The sequence below is a fragment of the Lycorma delicatula genome, chromosome 1 (assembly GCF_047948215.1).
Source record: "Lycorma delicatula isolate Av1 chromosome 1, ASM4794821v1, whole genome shotgun sequence".
NCBI classification, from domain to species: Eukaryota; Metazoa; Arthropoda; class Insecta; order Hemiptera; family Fulgoridae; genus Lycorma; species Lycorma delicatula.
Genome location: NC_134455.1, coordinates 207850719 through 207877805, shown reverse-complemented (window position 1 = coordinate 207877805; position 27087 = coordinate 207850719). Strand labels below are relative to the sequence as shown.

Sequence of the window (27087 nt, the reverse complement as noted above, 5' to 3'; positions counted from 1 at the left end):
CCAGTCGATTATTAATAATTTTTTCCAGTATTTTTCCCATAGCACACGTCAAAGAAATAGGACGATAGCTATTGGGGTCTGTTAAATTTTTATTTTTCTTTGGTACTGGAACAACATGAGCTTTTTTCCACTGCTGCGGGTACGTTCCATCCCGCCATATTTTATTATAAAGTTCTAATAATCTGCTTTTTGCAGTGGTATTCAGCTGCCTGATCATATTATAATGGATTTCATACGGACCAGCAGCTGTGTTACCTGCTTTTTCCAACGCTTTCGCGAATTCTTCCATTTTAAATGGTACATTATATGAGTAATTATACTCAGTTCTAAAATTTAGTAGACCTTCGAGTTCTTCTTTTTTGGTTCGAAAACCTTCCTCGTAGTTGGCCGTTCTGCTGGCCTTTTCGAAGTGATTGGATAACAGCTCTGCAATTTCATATGGAGTGTCTTTTATTTCATCTTCATCTTGAAGGCTAGTTATGGGAGCAAAATCATTACGCCCACAAATCGCCTTCACTTTCCTCCAAACATCTGATGCAGTAGTAGTTTTGTCGATGGATAACACGTATTGCTGCCAGGATCGTTTTTTCGAGTCTATCATAAGACGTTTTGCATACACTCTGTATTTCTTAAAGGCAACAAGATTTTCTATGCTAGGACGCTTCTTAAAGGCGTTATACGCCCTTTTCTTTCTTTTTATAGCTTCACTTATTTCATCGTTCCACCATGGAATGGGTTTTTTCGTAAGTTTCCCAGATGTTTTGGGAATATATCTCGATGCCGACTCAATTATTGCATTTGTTATGGCGTCGACATCGTCTCCGATAATTCCAGTTGTTTCCGGGAGTATCGTTCTAGCTGTGAAGCTCGACCAGTCTGCCTTTTCAAATAACCATCTTTTAGGGATGGGATATATTGTTCTTGTAACATCAGTTACAATTTGCACCGGGAAATGATCGCTTCCATGCAGATCGTCTATGACATGGAAGCTATACCTCGGTGCTATCGATCCGCTTATAAGTGCAAGATCTATACAGGACGTCGATCCATCTCTGGCATTGAAAAAGGTTCCTGATCTGTCGTTTAAAATAATAAGTTCTGAATTCATCAGGAACCCTTCCAGTTCTCTTCCACGGGGATCTACTCGATCTGATCCCCAAAGAGAATTATGAGCATTAAAGTCACCCACCAGTAAAACAGGTGGGGGAAGCTCGGAAATTAGTCTTGCTATGTCATCCTTATTCCAATCAAAATACGGCAAGCATATGCTGCAGACAGTGACCTGGAGCGGACGCTTCATTCTAACGGCTACCGCTTGTAGGTTTGTGTTTAGAACAACCGCTTCGGTGGTAGCTCTAGTCGATGTGAACAACCGCTTCGGTGGTAACTCTAGTCGATGTTAATATAGCGACTCCACCTCTAACTCTTACATTTCGCGGTTGATCTCGCCGAAATATATCGAATCCTTTTAATTTAAAATTTTCATTTCGGCGGAAATGCGTTTCTTGCAGACATATACAAATCGGTCTACGTCATGTACCAAGCGTTGGAGCTCATGGATGTTTGAAAAACATCCATTGATGTTCAATTGTACAATCGACTCGCTAATTTTTAATTAAATTATTGTCTGGGTTTTCCTTTCGGCCATCCTTTTTTCCTTTTCTTCTCCATCCTACGAACAGCATCGTGTTCGCGGAGAAGGTCGTCGCCTGTAAGGCTTCCGGTCTCCGTATCGGAGACCACCGAAGCCGCCGACGACGACGGGCATGGATCGGCGCCGGTTTCAGGCGCCGATTGAGAGGCGGCAACCTGGCCGCTCGCCAACACGGGGGTCGCACCGGTCACCGCCTGTGGGAGGGGGGACACTCGCCCCCCTGCCCCCTGTGTGATTTTTTGTGGCCTCTGAGGCTTAGAGGTCACTTCAGTTACAGGAGGCTTGGGAGCCTCCATAACAGTCTCTGTAGGTATCACCTTTTTCTTTTCATCAAGAATCTCGCTGAGACGGATTTGACATTCTGGTTTGGTGTCCGTTTTCTTTTCTGGAGGAGCAACTTTCACTTTTATCGATTTATCTTCAGCAGGCTGTACCACTATCTTTGGCTTAACAAATTCTTTATTGCCAAAAGGTTTCATCTTGTTTTCGATGATCCTCTCAATCATGTTAGCCAAAGTAGGCGCAAGTTTATTTATAATTTGAGCCTCATCTACAGCAATCGGAGCAGGAGCAGGAACAGTAGCCGCAGCCTGAGCATAAGATGTTGTTGCTCTAGGTTTGCGGGCGTTAACAATCTTTTTGGCTTCGATGTAGCTGACTTTCTGCAGGGTTTTAACTTCCTGCAGGAAGTTAAAACCCTGCAGAAGAAGAAGAAGAAGAAGTAGCTGTGCACAGCTACTTCTTCTTTGTAGACAGGACAATTCCTGGATCTACATGAATGCTGTCCCTTGCAATTGATGCATGTAGGGGGCTCTTTACACGGCTCTCCTTCATGCACCTCTTCGCCGCACACGCATATTTGCGTTCTCTCACATTTGATAGCGGTGTGGCCAAAACGTTGGCACTTGAAGCATCGCATAGGTTGCGGGATAAATGCCCGCACATCCAATCGATGTATCCCCGCTCTAATCTTCTCCGGCAAGGTAGGTCGGTTAAATGTGAGAACATGAGAGGCTGAAGGTAGGACTTCGCCATTCCTCCTCATGTTCAATCGGCGACACTCAATTACTCCCTGTGATGACAACTCCTCAACAATTTCTTGCTCCGTGCAATTTAGAAGATCCCGACAGACGACCACACCTCTTGAGGTGTTGAGCGTACTGTGGGGTTTGACATGTACAGCCAGTTCTCCAATCATTTTAAGCCCCAGAGACTGGACATGATTTACAGTCTCAACATGAAGTCCCATGAAGGTCTTCCTTATTTCTTTTACAGGGCCACCAGCGCATTTGGTTATCTCCCGAGCGATGAGAAAAGGACTCACCCTCGAGAAATTTCCATCCTCCTTTGTAATGACCAAATATTTGGGTTTCGGTACATTACTACTTTTAAAAAAAGCTTTTTGTAAGCTTTTTCTAGCCTCAATCTCAATCCTTTTAGTTTCCGCACTTTTTCTCCGTTTTGCTTCAGGCGAAACGGCCGGTTTTAACGAGGATGTTTGCGTGAACCCTCTGCCACGTTTAGTTGTTCAGTTTCCATGAACAAATAATCCCTTCTGCAGTAAGGCTAGCCGCCGGGGTACACCCCCACTCCAGGGCTACCAACCCTGGAGGTCCGTTCCGGTACTCCGGTGGAACCGGCATATGTCCTGGCAGAGAGCGGATGCGCAGTCTCTGCACTGACTCCAGGCCCCTACACACCGAAGCTTTCAGGTCTCCCATGCTCCGAACATGGGCACCTTAGCTACATGCTTGCCATCGCGGGGGGCATGTGGACGACGAAAGGTCTCCGTTACACCTGCAAATAACTTTGACCGTGGCCGCCACATCGCCAGCTCTAAGTCTGGTATATGTCCACATCCTAATCAATAAATTTTTCATATCCTGCAGGTAGCCGAAAAATCCAATCCATGAGGGGACCTGAAGGTGGAAACAGGTCAAAAGAAAAGCATATCCGAGGAATTTACTCGGAGCCCCGTTAGCCAGCTATATGTATTGTACATAAGTACGGCTGTTACCGCCCTGGACGTGGAACGTAGATGTTGTGTTCCGGACGTGGGGATTACCTACCTCAGGGCATCATTATTATTATTATTATCCGTAGCCTCATCTACCTGCAATCAAATTCCACTCCTGTACTTTTTTCAATTTATTGATCGTTTATATCCTCCGCCATATGTTATATGGTCCGACTAATTGTGTCATTGAACAAAGGTACTTTTAAAACCAGCTTTCCAGCAGGCTCACCAACCATGATGTTCACCATATCTACAGCAGCCGGTAGAATAAGTTCTTCTGCGATGGTATGAGGCTTCTGGCATTTCACGATTCTGTAAGCCACCTTGTAAGATGCTAGCAAAGAGTTGTTTGATATCGATGCAGTCTTAAAAATGTATTTTTCTTGTTTCAGTTGTTTTAACTTCCTGGGAAAAAATCACGAGGTTTGCCAATCTTGCTGTGGTGATTAGCTTCTAAATGGCGCTTCAATTTACTTGGAAGCATACACTCCGCTGCCAAAACTTTCACACACTGTACATATTGTGGTCTCTTTTAACCATTAGTTTCTATTGACGTATAAGGCCGTTTGGCAGTGAGTCGGTGTGTCCGTGTTTCGATGGCAGGTCAGCGTATAAAGTATGTTCAGGTTCAAATGTACCTCGAGGTGTTCCTTGCTGAGAAACTGCGATTTAAGAAGCACCTTTAATACATCGCGAAAGGCCTGCAATGCCTTCTTCGGTATTCAACGTGTGGTCAATCCTGATTGGGGGTCTTAAATTTAAGACCATGAGCATACTGTATACATGCGTGTGCGAGGCTATTATGCTATACGCGGCCCCTGCTTGGGCGGATAGGCTAAAATATAAAAGTGCTGAATGGATCTAGAGCTCTGCTTGGATTTCTCTTTTATTGACGTAAATATTGGTTCGATTGGCATTTCTCCCGCCAGCATCCCATGCTGTCGCCCTAAAATATAAGATCGAATGTCTGTGCCACAAACGACTACTGAGCCCCGAAACAGTTTAGCGTCCAGTGTTCTAACTAGCTCCTAGAGTTAACCTAAAAGCGTGAGAGGAAAAACCACGGTACCATACACCAATCGCATGCGTGTCCCACTGCCCACTTGTCATATATCACTAAATAGGGTAGGCGCACCCTGTCAACTACTAAAACATATATGACTATCAATAATTAAATTTATCTCGTCAAAGACATCAATTCGCTGCCACGCCTAGGCCGCTGAATACCAGCAGGTGCCTATCCATCATTAAAGCGCTTGGAGCCTTAATCTGGCTGGTAGCCAGCTATATCTCTCGTTTAGCTTCCTACAGAAGCTCAGTAGGAGTATTTTTCCTTAAGCAAACTACTGATCTCGGTTGAACATAGCAAGTAATCAAAACATCAACTAAACTCCCACACGGTCCGACAATGCGGCTCTCGCCACATTGACTCGCCACTTGAGAGTGGCCAATTTTCCCCTTGACCTCTAAGTTCCAGGGTGGCCTGAGTTCAGTCCCCCCCCCCCCCCACCAACAAGAACTGGGCAGTCGAAGATCATGTGTTCGTTCGACTGGACCTCCCCGCAGACGGACAGCTCATCAGCTGCCAGGCGGAACCGAAACAAAGATTGGTTTAAATTTACATAAACCTCCTCTGTAGGCGGGAGATGGCAACTGTTCGAAATTTAGAACTGGTGCATTGAGATCACCGTTCCGCTCCGGTACAGGCCCGGCCCGAAGCCGCATCCCAAATACCTCGGCCTCCATGTCTCTTCACAATTTTCACATGCCCGCCCGAACTTTCACCACTAAATCGATTGGGAGAGCCTTTCCCAATACAGTGGTAGCCTCGTAGGAGGTCGTTTTAAAAACACCAGTGCATACAATTAAGGCTCTGCGCTGGGCACTCCTTAAATTTTCAATAAGTGCTCGATTTCTTTCCAACCTAAGCGCCCAAACGGACGGCACGTAAGATGTCATACTTTCAAAGACACCTCGGTACACCATATACAAATGACAGCCCGACAGCCCGTAATCCTTTCGAGCAATCCTTCTAAGCTTGTGGATCATAAAGTCGGCGTCCGCCGCTACTTGCCTAATGTGGTTGCTAAATAGAATCTTCTCATCAAAGAAAACACCTAGGTATTTATGAACTCGAACTCGGCTGATTACACAGCCTTTATACTTAATACGGGGGTTACAACTGTATGATAATTTGTCTGCACCATTGAGAAGCATAAACTTCGTCTTCGGCACAGAAATCTTTAAATTTTGAATGTTCATCCAACCCTCTACGGTTGACAAAGCTGCCTGCGCTCGATCTTCTAGCTGTTGTCGTGAGTTGTCACGAACTAACTGGAGATAGTCATCGGCGAAAGCTGAGCGTGACCCCTTCCGGGAATGTCGTCCCAAAAATCCGTCGAATACCAGGTTCCACAGCAAGGGACGGAGAACGGAGCCCTGCGGGTTTCCCCTGGTGACGGACTTTTCCACAACTAGGTGCGCATCCTTAAACAGAGCCGTGCGATCAGACAAGTAGTCACGTACTACGGCCTGCAGGGCTATGGGAAAATTGCGGCGTTCCAACTCATAGAGGACAGAACTCCAACACAAAGAAGGAAATGCTGCCTCTATGTCAATAAAAATTTGTTACGTAAAACCAAACTCTAAATAACCGTCATATTTACGATATTTTCGTTTCTTCGCAGTCCTGCCACTGGTTGAAGACATACTTTCTTTATCTGCACTACTACGTTTATTACTGTTCAGAAATAGGTCCATCATTAAAGATACAAGAGCAAAAAATCACAAAATTATTTATCAAATACAAAAAACAAGAAGTATTACTATAACACTAACTACGCTACATGAACTAATTTATATCGCTGTTTATTTATATGAAACGCTGAGTTTAATTTCACTAGACTTAGATTATAAACCGACTTACTGAGTAGAGCCGGTAACGCTTGCTTATATGCTTTCCGCAAAATCTTCCAGAACAGTCCAAATCTGTCGCGAAGGGTCTACGCACCTTGACATTTCTAGCGCGATCGAGAAGCCGCAGCGTTTCCGGTTTGCATTTGCTAGAATGTTCTGCGCCGGCGTCTTTACTTTTATACAGGATCAAGTAAAGACAAACACCACACCGCAATATTTTCCCCGCAGAAGATGAGATGAATGCTTTGTAGCGTGTGTGAAAAATGCCATGCCTGACCGGAAATCGAACCCAGGACCCGGGTAAAAGGCCAAGGCGCTACCACTCGCGCCACGGAGGCCGGCACACAAAAATTCTAGATATTTTTAGTTTCTCACGTTGTTTTTTGTTTAGTTAGGCCAAATGTAAATGTTTTGGTTCGATTAATTATGAAGCGATATTTCGCGGCGCCCCTGTGAAGAGGCCGCGGTTCCCCGAGGCTCCACGGCGCACAGTTTTGGGAATCACTTAAAATATATGCAATAAATAAAATAGGGACTTTTCGATTTTGGGGGAAGGGGGAATTTTGGGACAAGATTTTTTTTTGTAAATAGTAAGATAAGCATGCATTCACGTGCTGAGCTTAATATAAAACGGGGTTATGTTCAAAAATTTTGAGAAATTGACCCCAGAAAATTATTTACTCAACCCCCTGCATATATTGACTCAAACATTTTACTAACAAATTTTCCCACATGCAGGAGTCTAAAAATATTTTTTTATTATAGAAATTCAACTGTAGATTAAATAAGTACTGAATTTGATGTAATGAATTTTTTTTTAAATTAAACAAAAATTACGGTCTGTGACCCATGTCAATTTTTAAATGTTGAAGAAAACTTTATAATTTTCGTTTTTAAATAAACTATTGCGACATAGACTGTCTTTCTGTTTACTAATAATGGGAAATAAAACTATTTCATATTAATTATTCATTCCAAGCTCTACCAGACTATCACAATTGTAAACACTAGTAATAAATATCTGAAAATTATGAAACTTATATTTTTATATCAGGAAGAAACGTTTTAGACTTAATGGTAAACTTAAACATATGTAGTTCATATATATATATATATAAACACTAAAGACAGCAGTGCACGTTTTCTATAACTACCTTTTTTATTCGTTTACATAAACAAACTTTAAAAAATTTTGTTTTAATTGCAAAACAAATGCATTTGGAAACAACAGCAACACTTAAAAATATTTTTCAAAAAATTTACCTAAAATCTAAAACTTGATGGACATTTCGATTGTTAAATAATGATCAAAAATAAATAATGAAATAGTGTAAAAAGTTTTTTTTTTAATAGAGTAATTAATTAAAAAGTAATTTAAATGACAAATAATAATAAGTACTAACTAGAAAATAAACAATGCATAAGAAACAACAAAACCAGTACTTTCATATAAAAAAATAATTATAAAATACTTGTTTTACACTGTTTTCTAGGTATTTGTTACTTGTTAATAATAAATATTTATTATTATTTCAATTATCTGTTCATTTATTTATTTAATGTTTTAACACTATTTCCTACTAATCATGATTTTAAAACAGTCGAAATAGCCATCTAGTTTTAGATTTTAAGATTTTTTTTAAGCGTATCCTTGTTTTCTAATTTATTTCATTAACCGTACAGAATAACTGTTTCTTTGCTTCATTATTCTCGTAATTAGAATGAAATTGTTAGAATAATTACCTCAAACGACTACTTCTTCTTACGGTCATATTCTCTTCTTATGATAAAGATATAATTTCACTAATAAATGAAACAAGTGTACTGAACTTAAAAACTTTCCAAATAACCATTCGAACACTCTCTGTTATAGAATTAAAATAAGAATAAATACTATCTTTTATGGATCTATAGCACATTACAACGTTAAACTCTGGATTAATCCCATTTTTTTTTTCTAATGCTTAACTGTGATTCAAATCTGGGACCTTGAAGATGAAAGGCTGATGAAATATCACTCAGCTACAGAGGTCGACGATATATTTTAAAATTTCTCTTATAATATTTTATAAAAGCACAAAAATACGAATAGTTGCTTTGTGAAAATATTTCTTTTAAATTTAAATAATTCATATCGTCGTAATAAATATTTGGTTTACGTGAGTTGTACGTATATCTAAATATTTAGTTATTTAATTTTTGTAAAGATTTAAGCCAAAATTTTATGCTGACGTTTTAATCAACATAAAATAATAATTTGTTTGAAAAATTACTAACTTGATACAATAAAGTTATCAAAATAACTGTCTATTTTAAATATTTATAATAACAGCAACAATGAAATCTTAATACCCAAATATCGTAATTATAAAAATGTAATAATTAACATACATTTTTATTTTTTTATTTCAGCAGTAAATGGAATAACTAACAGTTATTGTGCAATATGAACCATAATTGCCATTTAATCTCCACGGAATTTCATCTTTGCCTAAAACAGGATCTCCCAGTGCCATTCTTTTCTAATATATTTTTAAATTTTTCAATGGAGAACCAAAAATACGAATTTTGTAAAATTCTAAATTCATCAATCAGGCTTATTTTCTGTCCCGCTAAGTCTATATTCTTACAAATACATTTTTACATGCTGAAATCAAATTCGGAGACTTATCAAATTAAAAAATGTACGTAACTGGAAATTTGGAATTTTAAAGATAACTTATTTTTATTTTAAAACAAATGAACCTCATTTTTTATGTAAATAAATCCTTTTTCTCTTTTTCTTTCTTTCTCTCTTCTTTTTTTTATTGTTATGAAAAAAAAAGTAATATATTCCACGCTATTTTTTTAATTCATTAATAATTTTTTACTGCATTTTTATACATTATAAACCAAATAATGGTGGCAGTTTTATTCAGATAGAATTAATCATTTTTAATAGACGCAGTTGTACAATTAACAAAAGAATAGATAAATAATAGTAATGACGTAAAAGAAATAATTAGATTAAAACAAAATTTGGTATTTAAGTTTGTAAATGAATCTCCGTTTCTATTTATATAAATTTTATAGAACAATATTTATTTTTTTACAAGAATACTTCATTGTTGGAAAAAGTACATTTTACTTAAGTAGTTAATCTTTGTGTGACCCACCGAGTCGGTCTTGTGGTTAAACTCGTCATCGCAAATCAGCTGATTTTGAAATCGAGAGTTCTAAGGTTCAAATTCTTGTAAAGGCAGTTAATTTTATACGGATTTGAATACTAGATCGTGGATACCGGAGTTCTTTGGTCGTTGGATTTCAATTAACTACACATCATCAAAAATGGTTGACCTGAGACTGTACAACACTTCATTTCATTTATATTCATACATATCATCCTCACTCATTTTCTGAAGTAATACCTTACGGTGGTTCCGGAAGCTAAACAAAAAAAGAGAGTTAATTTTTAGGTAATGAAAATAGCATATATAGTAACACAAAAAAATAACTTAGAATAATAATAAAACTTATTCACAATAGGACGTATTCACGTGATAATACTTATAGACTTATAATAGGCCGAAACCCACCGGATTGATCTAGTGGTGAACGTTTCTTCCCAAATCAGCTGATTTGGAAGTCAAGAGTTCCAGCGTTCAAGTCCTAGTAAAACCAGTTATTTTTACACGGATTTGAATACTAGATCGTAGATACCGGTGTTCTTTGGTGGTTGGATTTCAATTAACCACACATCTCAGGAATGGTCGAACTGAGAATGTACAAAACTACATTCATTTACACTCATACATATCATCCTCATTCATCCTCTGAAGTATTATCTGAACGGTAATAACCAGAGGCTAAACAGGAAAAAGAAGGAAGATATAAAAAGGCCGATACTTATACGAGGACTATTCAGAAAGTAAGAAACGTTTCCACCTGACGCCGCCAGGCGCACGCCAATCGCGTATATATTGGTGTGCTCGTGTCGGCACCTCAGTCAGCGTCCAGCCGTGACAACGGGAACATCTCCGAACTGCCCATTTTTTTTTTATACAAATTTGAAATGTGTGCTGCAATCGAAAATCCCGCCAGTTGTGAGGTGCGGTCTGTAATTCGTTTTTTGTTGGCAAACAACTTAAAACCAATAGAAATTCATCGGTAACTGTGTGAAGTGTACCGGAAATACGTAATGAGTGAAAGTTCTGTCAGGAAGTGGTGCATTCGGTTTAAAAATGGCCGAACAAACGTTCACGATAAAGAGAAGAGTGAACATCCGAGCATTGTGACTGACGATCTGGTCTCCAAAGTTGACGAAAAGATTCGTGAAAACCGCCGTTTCACAATAACTGAGCTTTCTCTATGTTTCCCACAAGTTTCACGGACTTTATTGTTTGAAATTGTTTCGCAGAAGCTAGGCTACCACAAATTTTCAAGTACGCGTCACTGAGTGGTTGAGATCACAGGCGGCAGAATTCTATGACACAGGAATTTCAAAGCTTGTCCACCGTTATGATAAGTGTCTGAATTTGTATGGTGATTATGTTGAAAAGTAGTATTTTAGTTCCTCTTTCACATGTATATAATAAAAAGTTTTTCTTGTACTTGGTATTTTTAAATTCCAAAACGTTCCTTACTTTCTGAATAGCCCTCGTAAAACTATCGATATAATACTTCACTGACCAGTTAAAAATAGGCCAATTTTTGACCGAATGAGATCGATGCCATTTGGTAATGACTTCAACTACCTCTGAAAAACATATAATCCATAAAAGTTTTGTTAATGAGTCCAATGATTCTAATTTATTGTACTACCAAACAGAAAAAAAGTTTTATCAGATAAAAATGGAGAACTCCATTCTTTAAAGATAGTTAAAAATAATTTACTGTTAATAAACAGGTCGTTAAATAAGTGAACCTCGCAAAAAACCAAAATTATTTCTACTGTTTTTCTTTAAAAATGACTTTATTTACAAATTCTATAATTTATATTATCCTGTTTAGTTAGTCCTGTTTTGATATTTACTTTTATTTATTTTTACCGTTAATTTTTAATAGTGAAAATCGAATTACTGTCGATACCTTTTTTTCATACGAATAATAATAACCCGCATTATTGAGTTCATGTAAATTATAGTTTAATAATTTCATCATTCAATCTTATTTTCAACATTTATATTACTAATGAAAGCCCATTTTTGTTTTACGCTAATAAATAAAACAAGACAAGAAACGGAGCTCTTTACTGAAAATCAATTACAATCCTTAATTGATTTCTGGTTTTATGTGAACTTATTAGTGATGATGCAAATACTGAGCTAATAAGGTTATCTTCGGTACTGTAGAAGTTAAAAAAACTATACAAATATAAAAAAGAAATCATGTTTCCAGAAAATATATATATAACATATCTGTAATAAAACTGATGACATTTATGATAAATAGGTCCACACCACTCCCGAGTAAAACTTATTAAATCACTCAAATACGCTGAGAGTTTTCAGTTGTCAGAAAAAGTTTACTAAAAGAAGTTCTTTTCATCATCTTGGTACAGCTACATCAATTAAGCTACAAATTATCCCATCTTCAAGTTTACAACAGTAATTTCAATCCTCTTATACTCACATTTTCAATTTTTAATGAAAAAAAATGTTTAATTTGTTTTTGTTTTTTTAATTAACTGGTCTTTCAACTTATTGGTGTTGAAATTAGTTTAAAAAAGAATAAATTTAGTTTTGTTTTGTTTTTTTTAATTTAATGTGGAATCACTTTCTGAATAAAGTTTTCTGGCGATTCCAGAAAATATTTTTGAATATTTTATACCACCTCCTTTAGTGATGTTGCAACTGGTGTGTCTCATTTAATTTTTTTTGTTTTTTTTTACATTTAAATCCATTCGTTTTACAGATTAATGAATTTAAATTTCGACATTAAATATAATATTAGGTTAAAATAGAATTTTGATAAAGAGTACAAACTAATATTAATTCAGAATTCAGATGATTCTACGCCAACCGATATGAACTTATTCGCAAAATTTTCTTTATTGTTCATTGACAATGTTGAATTCACACTTTCGATCGCGCTAAGAAAACTAATTTAAAAATAATGTTACAAATTTTTAATCATAAAAATGGAATTTTTACAAAACGTTCAAAAGAGTGGAATTTTGTGAAACGTTAATTTTTATCTTTTTACTTTTGTAAAAATAATCATTCAGAAATTAATAAAATTGAAAAAAACATATATATATATATATATTATTGAAATTGAGAAACGCAACCTGTGGTTGATTCTAAATGTATCATAAAAAAATTTCTAAATTTGTTTTGTTGATGTGAAGATAGAACATACCAATGATCACAATATTACAGAATAAAAGGCGTTGTTACCGACAGTCAGTAACATACTGCTTTGGTGGTAAAAAAAAAGTAATCAATTTCAGAAAATTATCTTCTTAAAGCGATGAGTCATAGATTTACATTTATCCATAACGAACGATTTTGTTAAGCTACCAAAATGTTTGTAACAACTAACCATGAAATGCAACTTAATTTCAACTGAAAATGAATTTTCAAAAACGATCTTTCAAAATATCGATTGAAATTTAAAGAAACGTTTTAACGAACTTATAAAAAAAACGCTAGCAAAAAAAAAAAGAATTTAAAACCAATTACAAAATCGGTTAAGATTTTGAAAAGCAAAATAGCCTTCAAAAAACAAACATTTTTAAGACCATCAGCACGAAAATAATTTAGAAATTATTACTTGTTAAATACTGAATTTTAAGAGTAATCGATTCTTAAAATCGTTAGAAACAGTAGGACAGTAAATATTAAATAATAAAAATCAAACCGTGGGTATTTTTCATACAGTTTATTAAGTTGGTATATTTCACATATATTTTTTTTTCAGGTCTGCAACGCAGTTTATGTAAGGCTAAATTACACCCAACCGCTATGCGCGTGTCCTTCCAGATATAGAGAACCGTGCTCTGCTAGTCTGAATTCTGATGATCTACACACCACTGAATTGAGCACTGATCCGAAGGGCAAGGTAATATTTTATATCCAGTTAATTAAGATAGTCTACTTTTTATAAAGTTGTTTAACTCAGATCATTTATTAGCTTTAATTAGTAATGATAATACATATTATTAATATTTAGTAATTAATATCTATCATTAATGCTAATCAGTTTTTAATTTAATATTCAAGAAATTCCAGTTTACAATATTTTTTCTGTTTGCTTATGCAAATATTTCTTACTGTTATATATAATACGTAGTTTCCTTTAAGTAATCTTAATGAATATACGTAAGCTGAATATTCAAGATTTGCTGTAATATACGTTTTACAATAAATTAAAAGCTACATTCTTTTGATCAATTTTTTTTTCGAATTGTCCAGCCTTTTTTTTTTTTTTATAATACAGTCGCGATTAATTGATTTTCTTTGGCAATTATTAATTTAATCGGTTCAATAGACAAACGAGAGTAAGATGTCTATACGGAACACTTATATAATAATCATAATTTCGATTGAAGAACTGTTGTAGGTTTGTGCAAGAAAGGCGTAAATTCGAAAAGTTTCAATTATCTACTTGAGTGAAGTCGGTCAAGTAGAGAGACGGAGATTATATCATAAATACTATTAGAAACTGAGTAGTGAAATTACTTTTCTTCGACTTTTTTCAGAAAAAAATTCGAAATTAAAGTAAGAGATATTTTTTTCTATAACCTTGAGATTAGAGATGAAAGAAAAAGAAAAATGGAAAAATAAAACTTCAAGAAGAAAGAATGATAGAGGAGCAATCTAGTAGTAACTAACGGCATGTCAGCCGGTCTGCTTTTTTATGTTCCAAGTAACGGCCTCATAATGATGTAATGAACAGAAAGATGATGGAGAGAGATAGAGTGCCAGATAGAAAAAAGTGATAATCCTTTGTAAAAGAAGAGATGGCAAGAGAGAGGAATCTACCCAAAGCACCACTCAACTAATAAACAGACCGACTGATATGACAGAAGACCGGACAGACTGTCTTTTATGTACTGTTTCTACTATTCTCATTCTTTAAAGATTATGTCCTGACTCTCAGCAAACGGCCTTTCACATTCACGACTTTTGATCGCCGCTTACACTATCACCATCATCACTGTTATAAATAACAATAAAATACGAGTAACATACATAATTTCAATAAACTTAAGCCTAAATAACAATTAATTGGATACTTTAAAGAATTAACCTAAAAAAACCATGAAAAGCTTAATAAAAGAAGCATATTAAAAAGTTTAATAGAATTTAGCTGAAATCTTCATCTTTTCATATACTATGTACTGAATAGAATCAGTGAAAGAGTGCAATATTTAAATTTTAATACCTTCTATATTAAGTTATAAAATACTCAAATAACATTTTTTTTCACTAGAAATCCGAAGAGTTATTGAAAAATTAATAACTTAAAGCAATTTATGTTTTAGATTCTCACTTTAGTCAAAACATGTGAACCTGTATCCGACATGCGTCTATGCAGATCACCAAGGGATTGGTCGCTGTTAGCATTGCAGAACATCAGAACTGGCAAATCACATTACCTTGTTATCTGTAGATGTCCTGATACCAGTGTTCTAGGTTAGTATAAATGCCTAAACAAAATAATTAAATATAAATTAGTAATTTTTTTTTTTTTGTTAATTTATTTAGTTAATTAGTTATTTTTGGTTGATTTATTTTTATTTAATCATGAATCACAATAATACTAAGGGAAAACTGAGGGTAAAGGTAAATTAGCAGTTAAGCACTGTCTTAAGTCCTTAGAGGATAGAGAACAATGATATCTGGTTTATATAAGATTTGTTAAAAACTGTTAAAGTTATTTTCAAATGATAAAACACTTCATTAATTACCCGCTGACATAAATAACAGGATTTATCAACAATATATAATAAGAATTAATAAGTGTTGATGAAAAATTGATGCAAAAGTAAAAATTGCAAGTATTTCTCATTCATGTAATTTGAACAGACTTTTTCTTTATAATTTTGTTATAATTTTTCAGATCATAGACCATAATATTAAAAAAATCCAAGTTTAAATAAAAAAATGGCAACAAAAAAATTATTTCCTGTAAAAATAATTTTTATTACTCAAACAGATATGAATAATTCCAAATCATTACGTAAGTTATTTTTATAAAACAAAATTTTAAACTGCATTATTAAGTGTATTTAAACATATTTGTTTTAGAGGGACCAATGAGTCATGATCAACCAACATATGCAAGCGTGCCTGGAATTAGGGTTTATGGAATGATGTGTGTTAATCGTACAGTAACTACAACAAAGAGGAGAGGTCGACCACTCAGAGTAGAACGAGATCTTCTACTTAGAGGTTTGTAAAAACATAATTTGCTCTGCATGTTTTCATAAATTTTTTTCATCATATTTTCTTAAATATTGTTAAAATAATTTTTCTTAAAATGCTCATTAAATATGTTTTCTTAAATATGTTCATTAAAAATGCTAAAAATTCTACAGATAGTTATTTTACTTCCTAGTGGTTATTTTTAATTTTTTATTAACTTTTATCCCTCAGTATGATTGCTGAGGCTCACTATTCCCTTTCTATGGTAAATGTTGTTTCTATCTGCTACCATGACCACACCTCAATGCTCTCAGGAAATTTCTCAGACATATCAGAAATATCATCAGAAAAAGCTGTTGATATAAAGTTTACCATAACTTTTGATAAAATGAGTTGTAATTACTTATGAATTTATCAATAGTTGTATTGTAAAAGTTTCCTGCAATCAGTAACAATGATGACTCAATAATTTTTTCCAATACTAAATTTTTTAGAACCACTCATACTTTTTAAAATTTAAAGCACTGTATATCTTTATTCATATTACTGTTTTCCAGAATCAAGCAAATTTCAGAACTGTGTAAATTTAATCACATAATTGTTAATACAACAGAAAACAAACTGTATATAATTTTTTCTCTCTTTTCTTTTCTGTCTAGCCTCTGTAGCCTCTGTAAATGAACTGTAGTCTTGAACAGTTTCAGGTCAACTATTCCTGAGTTGTGTGGTTAATTGAAACCCAACCACCAAAGAAACTGGTATCCACAACCTAGTATTCAAATCCGTATAAAAGAAACTGTCTTTACTAGGATCTGAACCTTAGAACTCTCAACTTCAAAAGATTTGCAATGTTGAGTTCACCACTAGACTGACCTGGAGGGTTGTACATGTGCTGCTGCTGTTTACTATACCATATATAGTAACAAAAACTACAATGAAAGATCTTCAGTAAATTTATAATTATTGTGTTAAGTTTTGTAGGCCATGGAAAAACCTTTATAACAAACTTATTTCCGCAATAATTTCTATTTTTAATTTATGTTGATATCATATTAGCGTATCTTATTATCATAAGAGACTGTAAAAATTGCTCAATTAAAAGTTTGATAATTGGTTGTGTTCAGTCTCAGGCTGACCATTCCTATAATAATGACAATTATTAAACACTAATGAAGTTAATAACCAAAGTACACCAGCATCTCTAAGATTCAAATGAATTACAAGAAACTTACACTATTAACTGGATTTAGATTTATGTCCTAAGCATCATAGCTAATCTTAGCAGCTATGATGATAGCAGGTGATAAACAGTGATTGGAGTTGTCAAATTATGGTGAAGTTTTGGAAGTTTATTGATATTTGTTCTGCATTAAGTTGTAAGTTGGAATTCATTCAATTGATGAATGAAAAAATCTATGATACTGCCTGATGCAGCCTTTATATAAATATGTAATATTATCAAAATAATGATGACAGTAAAACATTTTGTCATCCCAACCCCAAAGGGGGAAGACACCCATTTTCTGAGGTTACCGGTCACCACACCATCCCCTCCATTCCAAGCCCTGAGGGGCTTTACCAGATGTCATCTTTAGACCCTCTAACTGATTACATCTCAGTCATCAGCCAGGCCTCGGTCGGGATGCCACCGATGTAAGTGTCTTGGCAAACATTTGTATCAGTAAAATACAAATCAAATTTTGACTTCACGTAGGCCTCAAACAGACATCTTCACACACAACCTAACATGATTCCATCAAAATAACTGACCGAAACCGTGGAAGCGCGAACCCCGCGCCTGGTCCAGATTTGACAGCACCGTTCGTGAATGTGAATGCCTCAGAAAACGAACGAGTTTAAAGTTAAATCAGTGCTATACTCATACCAATCAAAATTATGTCTTACGAAACATAGAGATTCAGACCTACACCCAATTAAATCGACAAATTTAGGTCACCCAACAAGGGGAACGCAACCTCATTCCGGTCAGCGCAGGAGCCGGAGACAAACACTGCACTTCCAACCGGTCCGATCATGGTGTCTCGCGTGGCATTACCAAGTCACGATCACGACCGCCACCCGCGGAGGGAAGCCACGCCCCCGGTCACACGGGTTAACATACCCCGGCAGCGCGGCCACCCCCACCAGCGGAAGCCCCAAAGCGAATCACAAATATAACAATATAACCGTGGCACGATGCCAATGCGCCTATCTCCAACTAATCCAATCCCTAAGCCGGAACCCTAGCCACACGGGATTCTACCACGATCGAGTAACCAGATTAAACTCCCTCTACAGACCTACACACCGCAAGGACGGGAAGAAAACCAGCCACTACAGGCTGGTTTTAGGCTGGCTCCTCACGGATCATTCAGTTAATACGGAGATCCAGAAAGGAATTTATTCACTCAAGTTCCCTAACAGCTCGTGAACTTCGACCTCGTATCGGAGACAGACGTAGAGGACGTGGTCCACAATTCGGGCACTGACTCGAATCCACCAAACGAAACCTAGGCAAATTCGCCCGAAAGGCACCATGCCTGGAGAGAAACTGTGTGATATACGGATTGGAGGAGACCCATCCAATCGCCTCAAAATCAGACATTATAGGAAATATACCATGCGTGTAACAACCTGACGGGGAATTCATCCCACCTGACTTTTTTTTCCTTTTTTTCCCCCCCTCTCATCACCCTTGGGCCGGACCGACTTGCTAGTATAACGCCGCCCAGGGGAGTGTCTTTAGACTCTAATGGGCATCCCCGCCTACCGGCTGTACGCCTGGCATGGCAGTTCGGCCCACCGGTTCAGCTCTTTTGACAATTCTGACACCACGCCATACCTGGTTAGCCAAGCCATACCTGGTTAGCCCACCTGACCTCTTTTCTTTCTTTTTCCTGTTCAGCCTCCGGTAACTACCGTTTAGATAATACTTCAGAGGATGAATGAGGATGATGTGTATGAGTGTGAGTGAAGTGTAGTCTTGTACAATCTCAATTCAACCATACGTGAGATGTGTGGTTATTTGAAACCCAACCACCAAAGAACACCGGTATCCACGATCTAGTATTCAAATCCGTGTAAAAATAGCTGGCTATACTAGGACTTGAACGCTGGAACTCTCCACTTCCAAATCAGCTGATTTGGGAAGACGCGTTCACCACTAAACCAACCCGGTGGCTTTAGCCCACCTGACCTGCCAAGACGCAAGGTCACGGTCTTCAATCTCCTGCTTTCGTTCTGACGTCAATAGTTTATTTACTTTTGAAATGTAGCGTTCCTTACGCTCATTAACCAAGATATCTATTGATTTGACTCCGGCTATAACACAGACTGCCTCCCTCGAGACTGTTCTTTAACCGTCTATAACAGCCAACAAGAAAAGTCTCTGGGCCCGCAGTAAAATGTCCGCGCAATACCAAAAAGTCATGCGGTGAGCCCAGACAGGCGCAGAATACAACATAATAGCTTCGCTGACACCTGTGTAAAGGATACGCATAGTACAGTAATTCAACCCCCAATGGGGATGAATGACTCTAGAGATTCCATAAAAAATATCAGCGGCGTTTTTTGCTACATACTGCAGATGTTCCTTGAACCGAAAATTCTGATCAAGGATAACACCCAGGTATTTTTTAGTCGTAACGTTCCGATTGGGGAGACCAGCCATCCGGACCAGGATTCGTCGAGTAGCAGCCAATCGGCCCTTAAGCAACATCATTGTGGTTTTCTCTAGGCTGAAAATCATCTTACGTTGAAGACTCCACAGTCGGAATGTAGCACAAGCATGAGCAGCTCGAAACTCTACCTCGTTACGCGAATCCCCTTCAATCAGTAGCAGCGCGTCGTCAGCATAAGCGACGACACGACAACCACATGGCAACCTTAAACGCAACATCGAATCGAATTCTATGATCAAAAGAAGGGGATTCTGAACACTGCCCTGAGGGCATCCTTTAATTAAGGTTTTACTAACCTCCGAGCCGCCGTCACGCAGGGAAACGGTCCGGTAGCTGAAATAACTTGAGAGCACTTCTCGTTCATTTCGTGTACAGTTAACACTTCTGCATCTGAAACAGGGCACTGAGCCACCATAAATTGTTAAATGCCCCGGAAATGTCCAGTAACATCCCTAATAGATATTTACATGGACTAGAGGAAGCTACATCCATCACCTTTAGTATGGCATCCTCAGTGCTCTTGCCCGGTCGGAAACCATATTGATTGTCCATTAGCAAATGATCAGTGGCCAATCTAACATTAATACGCAAATATAGGGCTTTCTCAAAAACCTTACCAATCACGGGTAAGAGCGTTAGTGGACGGTAAGTAGAACTAACAGTAGGATCTTTGTCGCCACCTTGAACAACAACACCAAGTCTCCACGCTTCCAACACGCCGGAAAGTGGCCGGCGAAGAGCAACCTATCATATATTCTAGTTAGAGGACCAAGGACTACTGGAAACGCTCAGACGAGGAGCTCCATTGTGATACAATCATATCCGGGAGCCATGTTCCGTGGCATACTACAGATTAGCTGGCGCACTTCCGTCCCAGTGATCTTTGAAGATTGTGAGTCGGTCTCAAAAATCGCGACTTCTCGTCTGAAACGTCGGTGGTATGAAACCTCACCCAACATAGTATCATTCGGGAGCAAATCACTCAGCAAAATGTTAAGGACACGGTCCTTATCAATTACCACACCCTCGCGGGTTGATAAGGCTGACAAGAGGACAACTTTCCTGCGCTTATGTCCAAGGGCTCTATACACAACGCCCCAAGATCTCTATTCCCTTGCTCCTGAACGAAGTAGCGCCATGAATTACGCTTAGAGGAACTAATGCTATGAAAGTACCTAGCCCTCGCTCTGCAGTAATCTGCAGTTAGGGCTGCACGTCGATCGGGATCACCCTCTCGTTGCACAGCCCTTTTGAGTCGATTCACAGACTCCTCCATTGCTGTCAAATTTCGAGACCACGAACCAGATATACGTTGCCGGCCAGTGCCTCTAGGAATGGCAGCTTCAGTCGCCCCCACCACCCCAGAAGTGAAATTTTCTGGCAGAACATCTAATGGCAGGCTGTCAAAGTCTCGAGAAAAAATCTCCAGTCTGTACTCCAACAAAGAGGGGAATTTCGGCCAGTCCGCCCTCCTATGCAGGAAGCGCCCCCGGTAAACAGAAAGTGTCCCTCATGGCCATCGCACAGCTCATCCACTATTTCAAATAGTATCAACCGATGATCCTAGAACAGTCGTCGACGACAGACTAGCAAGGACCCTGCCAAGGATGTCCCAACCAAAGGTGATGTCAATATTTGTACCTGAAAAGGCCCTTCGTCCGTTAACCGTACCGACGTAAGCGGCCAACTGGTCTGCAAGATTAAAGAAATCAAAATTGTGCTGCGCGATGAAACTGTCAATTAAGCCACCACCATGATCAGTGATCCCACTGTGCCAGAAAAGCGACTTCGCATTAACGTCGGCACCAATAAGGATTGGACCATTACGTACAATACGAAAGATCCTACCCCATCTCCTAGGTGTTTCTCAGTGGGATCCCTATATTGGAAATATGAAATAACAACTGTAAGGTTCTGTCCGCGAATGGCAAGTCTGACGACAACATCATGAAAGCCTGGCAGATCATCCCTAATTACATGTGGGTGCTGCAGAAGGACAACATCGAGGCTCCATCTGTCTATAATCTCACCTAACTCAACCTGGACTACATAAGCACCCTGAGAATTTAGTTGACTGAACCTAACCATCTAAGTATTTAAAGAACAGCACAACAGCCCTTACGTAACAGCCACACTCCTTACTAACAACTGGGTGCTCATGATTTTTGTGCAACCTCTTACAGTTAGCACAGGTCAGAGCCTTGGACCTATGCGAACAATCCTCACGCTTGTGGCCCTCCTTGCCACAATGGGCACACATCAAGGCAAAATTACAAAATTTAGCCCTGTGACTACATCTGCAGTACCTGAGACATCTTTGGATATCCACGTATTCTTTTACTTGGCAGGACCCTAAATTGATAAATAGTCTGCCTGTAGACATAAATTTTTGAAAGAGATCAGAACTTACATCAAAGGCTCCGTGATATTTCTGGGTATCACACCTACCCGTTTTAAAGTCCAACGTGAAGGCAGCTTCATCCAGATCAGAGTTCTGCTCCCTAATGAGGGACAAGACATCTTCGTTGGTCAGGTTACGGTCAATATCATAGACTATAATACGTGGCTTACGTGTTCTCTTCAAGTCTATTTTCACATTCAATCGCTTAACCGCTGTGGAATCTCTAATTGCCTGAATAGTCTCTGTATCATCCGCTACCACACCTAATCCCTTGCCGGTCTCTTGAATATTCCTGATTTTAAGACCTTTCCGGTCACCCCGAAGGGCAATCTGGAGGTCTTTCTTCAGCTGACTGCTGGTCAAGCCCTCCACCCTATTAAAAAATGCAACCTCAGGTTTCTTAGAGGACTGGCTGATTTCATCTGCCCCTGACCACCTCAGCATACCTACGCGGTTGTATCGGGACCAGGGCCGGTTTCTGAGCTACAATTATTTCTTTAGGCCTTGAGGCAAGATTTTCGAAACCCTCGATGAGAGCTGTGAAAGCCGCTCAGAAGAATTCAAGCCAAGACAATAATCTCCTCTTGGTAGCTGCACTAGTACATTTGGGGTTTGCTAAATAGGAACGCAAGCCACCCATTTCCGCCAAAACATCACGAGCTAACAAAGCAGAGCTGCCAGGCCTTCCCCCGGCTTGCAAAAACTCTTCAATAAATGGGTTCATGCTCACCCAGGTGGTCATCCCTATATCTATTTCTGAACTATCGTTGTCAGAACCAGTGTTCAAGGAGGTCAAAGAAAAAAGCTCCGGCTCCCTCCTCCGGATAGGCTTTCGACCTACCTCACTAACATCTGTCATGTTTGGAGATGCCCTGACCTAACAGTATACGAACAAAATGCTCACTGTGTTCCTTCTATTTAGAGATATTGGACACAAGCCCACAAGAGTGTGACAACTACCTGCAGCAAGCCACAGGCAGCTGGACACCTTTTGTAGTCTCCTCTCACTCTTTGCACCACTACTGGCTCAAATGTGTGAAATCAAAGATCAACACACAGTTACAAATTATGCCCATGCTCTAAAAGAGCACGAGCAGGACTAAGGGTAATTGCCTCTTTGCTAGTAACAGGTACTTGCGACCAGGAGTCGTTGCCACTCTTTTCGATGAGGCAGGTGCTCAAACAAATCATGCGCCAAATCTTCTGAATCCCCATGAAAAGGGTGTGAATTGTCTAAACAATAAGGGTGCAAAACCGTTGTAACAGTTTTCAGACAGCAAGCCTCTGCTCATGAAAAGAGACCCGAGGTTAAAAACATTTTGTTACCATGATTTTCATTGTATAATTTTAGTACATGTGCATTTTCTGTGGGGTAAAGATATTTCAGCTGGGAAGTGAGAAAATCTACAGCAGATTTTTTTTAATAAAAAATAGCCATGTAAAAATACATTTAAAATATAACTCTACAAGTGACTTACCATCAATCAGTATTATTCCTCAATTTTACAAATATTTACAAAACATTTTCTGATTAATGGCATTCATAGTTATAGTTATTTTCTTTACGTGTATGAATACATACAGTCCCTTATCTGATTATATTCAGGTCAAATGCAAAATTATATGATCCAACAGTTTCTATTTGAGTAGATAATCTTATTCTAATAAACATCTTTAATGACAGAGGCTACCTGACTGTCTGTAGGATCTTCTTAAATCACTCAGATTGAAATGGAAAAAGAAAGCATAATTAAAAGTGACCCAATGTTTCCTATAAATTGGTAATCTGATGTAACAAATTTAAAAAATCTGATGTGGACACAACATGACTTCCTTGTATGCCTATTAAATTACATATACACATTTTTTGCTGCACTTCATTTAAACTTATTTCATTTGAAAATGAAATACGATCCTCCAATTCTTTAATAAACTTGACAGTTACACAATTGCTGAAATATTAGTTTTTATTAACATCAAATATTTATACAACTTTTAATTAAACAATCTTACATGAAATATTAGGATAAAGTAAAAGTCCCTTTATTACTCATATTACTAGATCAATATTATTCATATTTTCATGAGTTACTGATTAACAAAAGTTTCATATTTCTGGTGTGTCGTATAAATAAAAGTTAATAATAATTAAACTATTCCATTTAGTGAACCCCTGTATACTGGTTACAAATGTTAATTTCAACCTTATGGTGTAAAATACTCTGTTTTTATTATTGGATTATTTGGTGAAAAATCATACAGGAAAAAGAAAAATAGCATGAAGAAATACATCTTAAAGAAATGACAAGAAGATGAATATGATGAGGAAGAAAATGTTTAAACCAAAGAAAGAATAAAATGATTAAGAGAAGATGATAGATATAAAGAGGAAGAAAACATTAAGACCAAGGAAAGAATAAAAAGATTAAAAGAGATGATGAATATAAAAAGAAAGAAAATTTGAAAACTAGAGAATGTGTACACAAATTAAAATTTGAAGAATTATATAAAACCAAAGAGCGATTCAGTAATTGGAAACAAAAAACAAATAAATGAAATGATAATCAACTCCGACTTAGGGAGACTATTGTTTAACAATATAAGAGAAGTAATAAACTAAAAGTTAAAGTTTTTTGCAACTTATTCGAGATCAGGCATGTATGCCTCAGTATACATGTTGTTCTTGTGAGGGCCATTTGTGACAATTTTTCAGTCACTCTGTAGTTAACTTTAATGTAGATACAATTAAACATAAATACCAAAATAATTAAATAAAATTAAACTAGAAAATCCAAAAGTGAAAAAAGTAAAATTAAATTACAAAATCTAAATTATAATTTTCAATTAATATTAAATAATCAGATATTTCACCAAATCTATTACATATATAATTAACATATGTAATAATGCCTATTAAATTACTTACACACATTTTTAAAAGTAAATAAAATTTTATTTCACTAATAACTTCTGTTTTTTCATATCTTTTTTTTATTATTATTATTGAATAATTATTTATTGTAAAAATTTGTTTACAATCACAGGTTATTAATTATCAATAAATCAATAAATTTAAATAAAATTTTAAAAAAATTAAAAAAAAGAAAAGATGAAATCTGATTTGAACCGATGTTATAACAAACAATGTGCCTTCCCTTGTAAAATCCAAATATTTCATTAATTAAAATTTTATTTGACTCTAACTCTGGAACCAGTGAACATAAGTGCCACTTATGATATATCATTGAAAAGCTCTCAATGAGAGCTTATTACTGCAGTTAAGAAATAGCCCAAAATTCAAATTCTTGGGATTTTGGTCTTTCTTGGACACGCTTGGTTCCATCAATTGCAATCAAAAGGGGAGGTGCTCAACTAGATGTTATAATAATCTTAAATCCAAAATTTCAACATCCAACAGCTAATCGTTTTTGAGTTATGCAAGACATGTACATACATATGTATGTATCTACAGACATCACGCCGAAACTAGTCAAAATGGATTCAGGAATGGTCAAAATGGATATTTCCACGGAAATCTGAAAACTGAAATTTTTTGCAATTACAATACTTCCTTTACTTCGTATAAGGAAGTAAAAATCAATGGATTGTCTCCTTAGCACCTATCCTTATTATTATGTCCCATTCTGCTTTTAATTTACCATATAAATTATTTGAATTTTAAAATGAGATTGGAAGTTAAGGTTAAATAATAAGTAGAATAAACACAAAACAAATATCAAAGATTTTTTTTTATTTTAGTGATAAGTTTTATTAGCGAATGTTATTATTATTACATGGTGCGAGTTTAATAATGAAAATAAATGTAAATATGTGTAACAGATTTAACATTTTTCTACTCGAATGATTGAATGCTAAATGATTTACTTTATGTAATGCATATTAATAAATAAATAAATAATCGCTATATAATTTTATAAAATATTTTAGATATTATAATATGTATGTTTGTTTTGTCCACATGTGTTATCTGCCTTAAAAAAAGAAAAACAGTTCTATACATGACATGAAACATTAGCCAAAATCAACATCGAAAAATGACCTAACCATTCTAGAGTGACAAATATCCTTACCTGTAATAGCTTACGAGGAAAAATGAAGAGTGAAGTGATTTTGTTACCTTCCCCATTAAGCTGAATATACTGCTACATATAAATATGCTAAGCCAACCAAATTACAGGAGACATTCAGCACTATATGTGACACCTACATTTTCTCTGTTCACCACAAGATCTGATTTATAACAAGCAATACTACTAAAGAGAAGGAATTACAACTGATGACTTTTTTACTTCAGATGCTTTACATATTAAGTATAAGAAAGAATAACAGATATAAGGCAATAAATTAAGCCTGTACCTCTTTCTGTAAGATGGTTTACAATATCTTCTCTCAACAGAGGAATAGGAAAATGTCTCCACTCAATAATTGACAAATATTTTGTTTTAATTTTCACATTTCACTCTATTACTTTTACTTTGTTTATCCACTCATATATATAATTTTTTTTCAGATCCTGTACCTAAATTCCCGTGGTATAAAGTCGATGAAATGATGAAAACAATAAATATTGATGATGACTGAAAATCAGTAGTGAAGATACAGTTAGAAAAACTCAAGAAAATTATGAAGAGTGCCTAAGTCTTGGAAGATATTATCTACAAATAATGTGATTTGTGATACCAGTTGTTAATGAACAAATATATATTTTTATTTAAATCAGAATGTGATGATCATGAAAATTCTATAATGAAATATATTGTGTTACTGATATTGTAACTTAAAGGTAACAAATGTAAGATGCTGTAAATGTAATTGTATAATTACAGTATTTAATTAAAATATTTATTAATAACTAAATACTGGAAATGATTTATAAAAACAATATAGGTATCATAATTTCAATTTGTGTACTCATAAAACTGTCATGAATAATTGATTAAGCTTGCCAATAAACATGCAGTAACTCATGTAGTTTTTATAAAAATTAAATAATCACACGTTTATAAGCAATTTCTTGTATTTGCAGTATCATAGTGATAAATTTAAAA

General features: G+C 36.4%; 1 protein-coding gene across 1 annotated transcript in view; it reads left to right on the top strand.

Moving 5' to 3' along the window:
• The window catches only part of dsx-c73A (doublesex cognate 73A), a 116138-nt gene extending 89341 nt beyond the window's left edge, over positions 1–26797 (top strand). The window contains exons 3-6 of the mRNA XM_075354296.1: positions 13488–13628; positions 15055–15205; positions 15821–15964; positions 26550–26797. Of these exons, the coding sequence (XP_075210411.1) occupies positions 13488–13628; positions 15055–15205; positions 15821–15964; positions 26550–26620 (507 nt within the window). The 3' untranslated portion in view covers positions 26621–26797. The remainder of the gene's footprint in view (positions 1–13487; positions 13629–15054; positions 15206–15820; positions 15965–26549) is intronic.
• Positions 26798–27087: the final 290 nt, after the last annotated feature.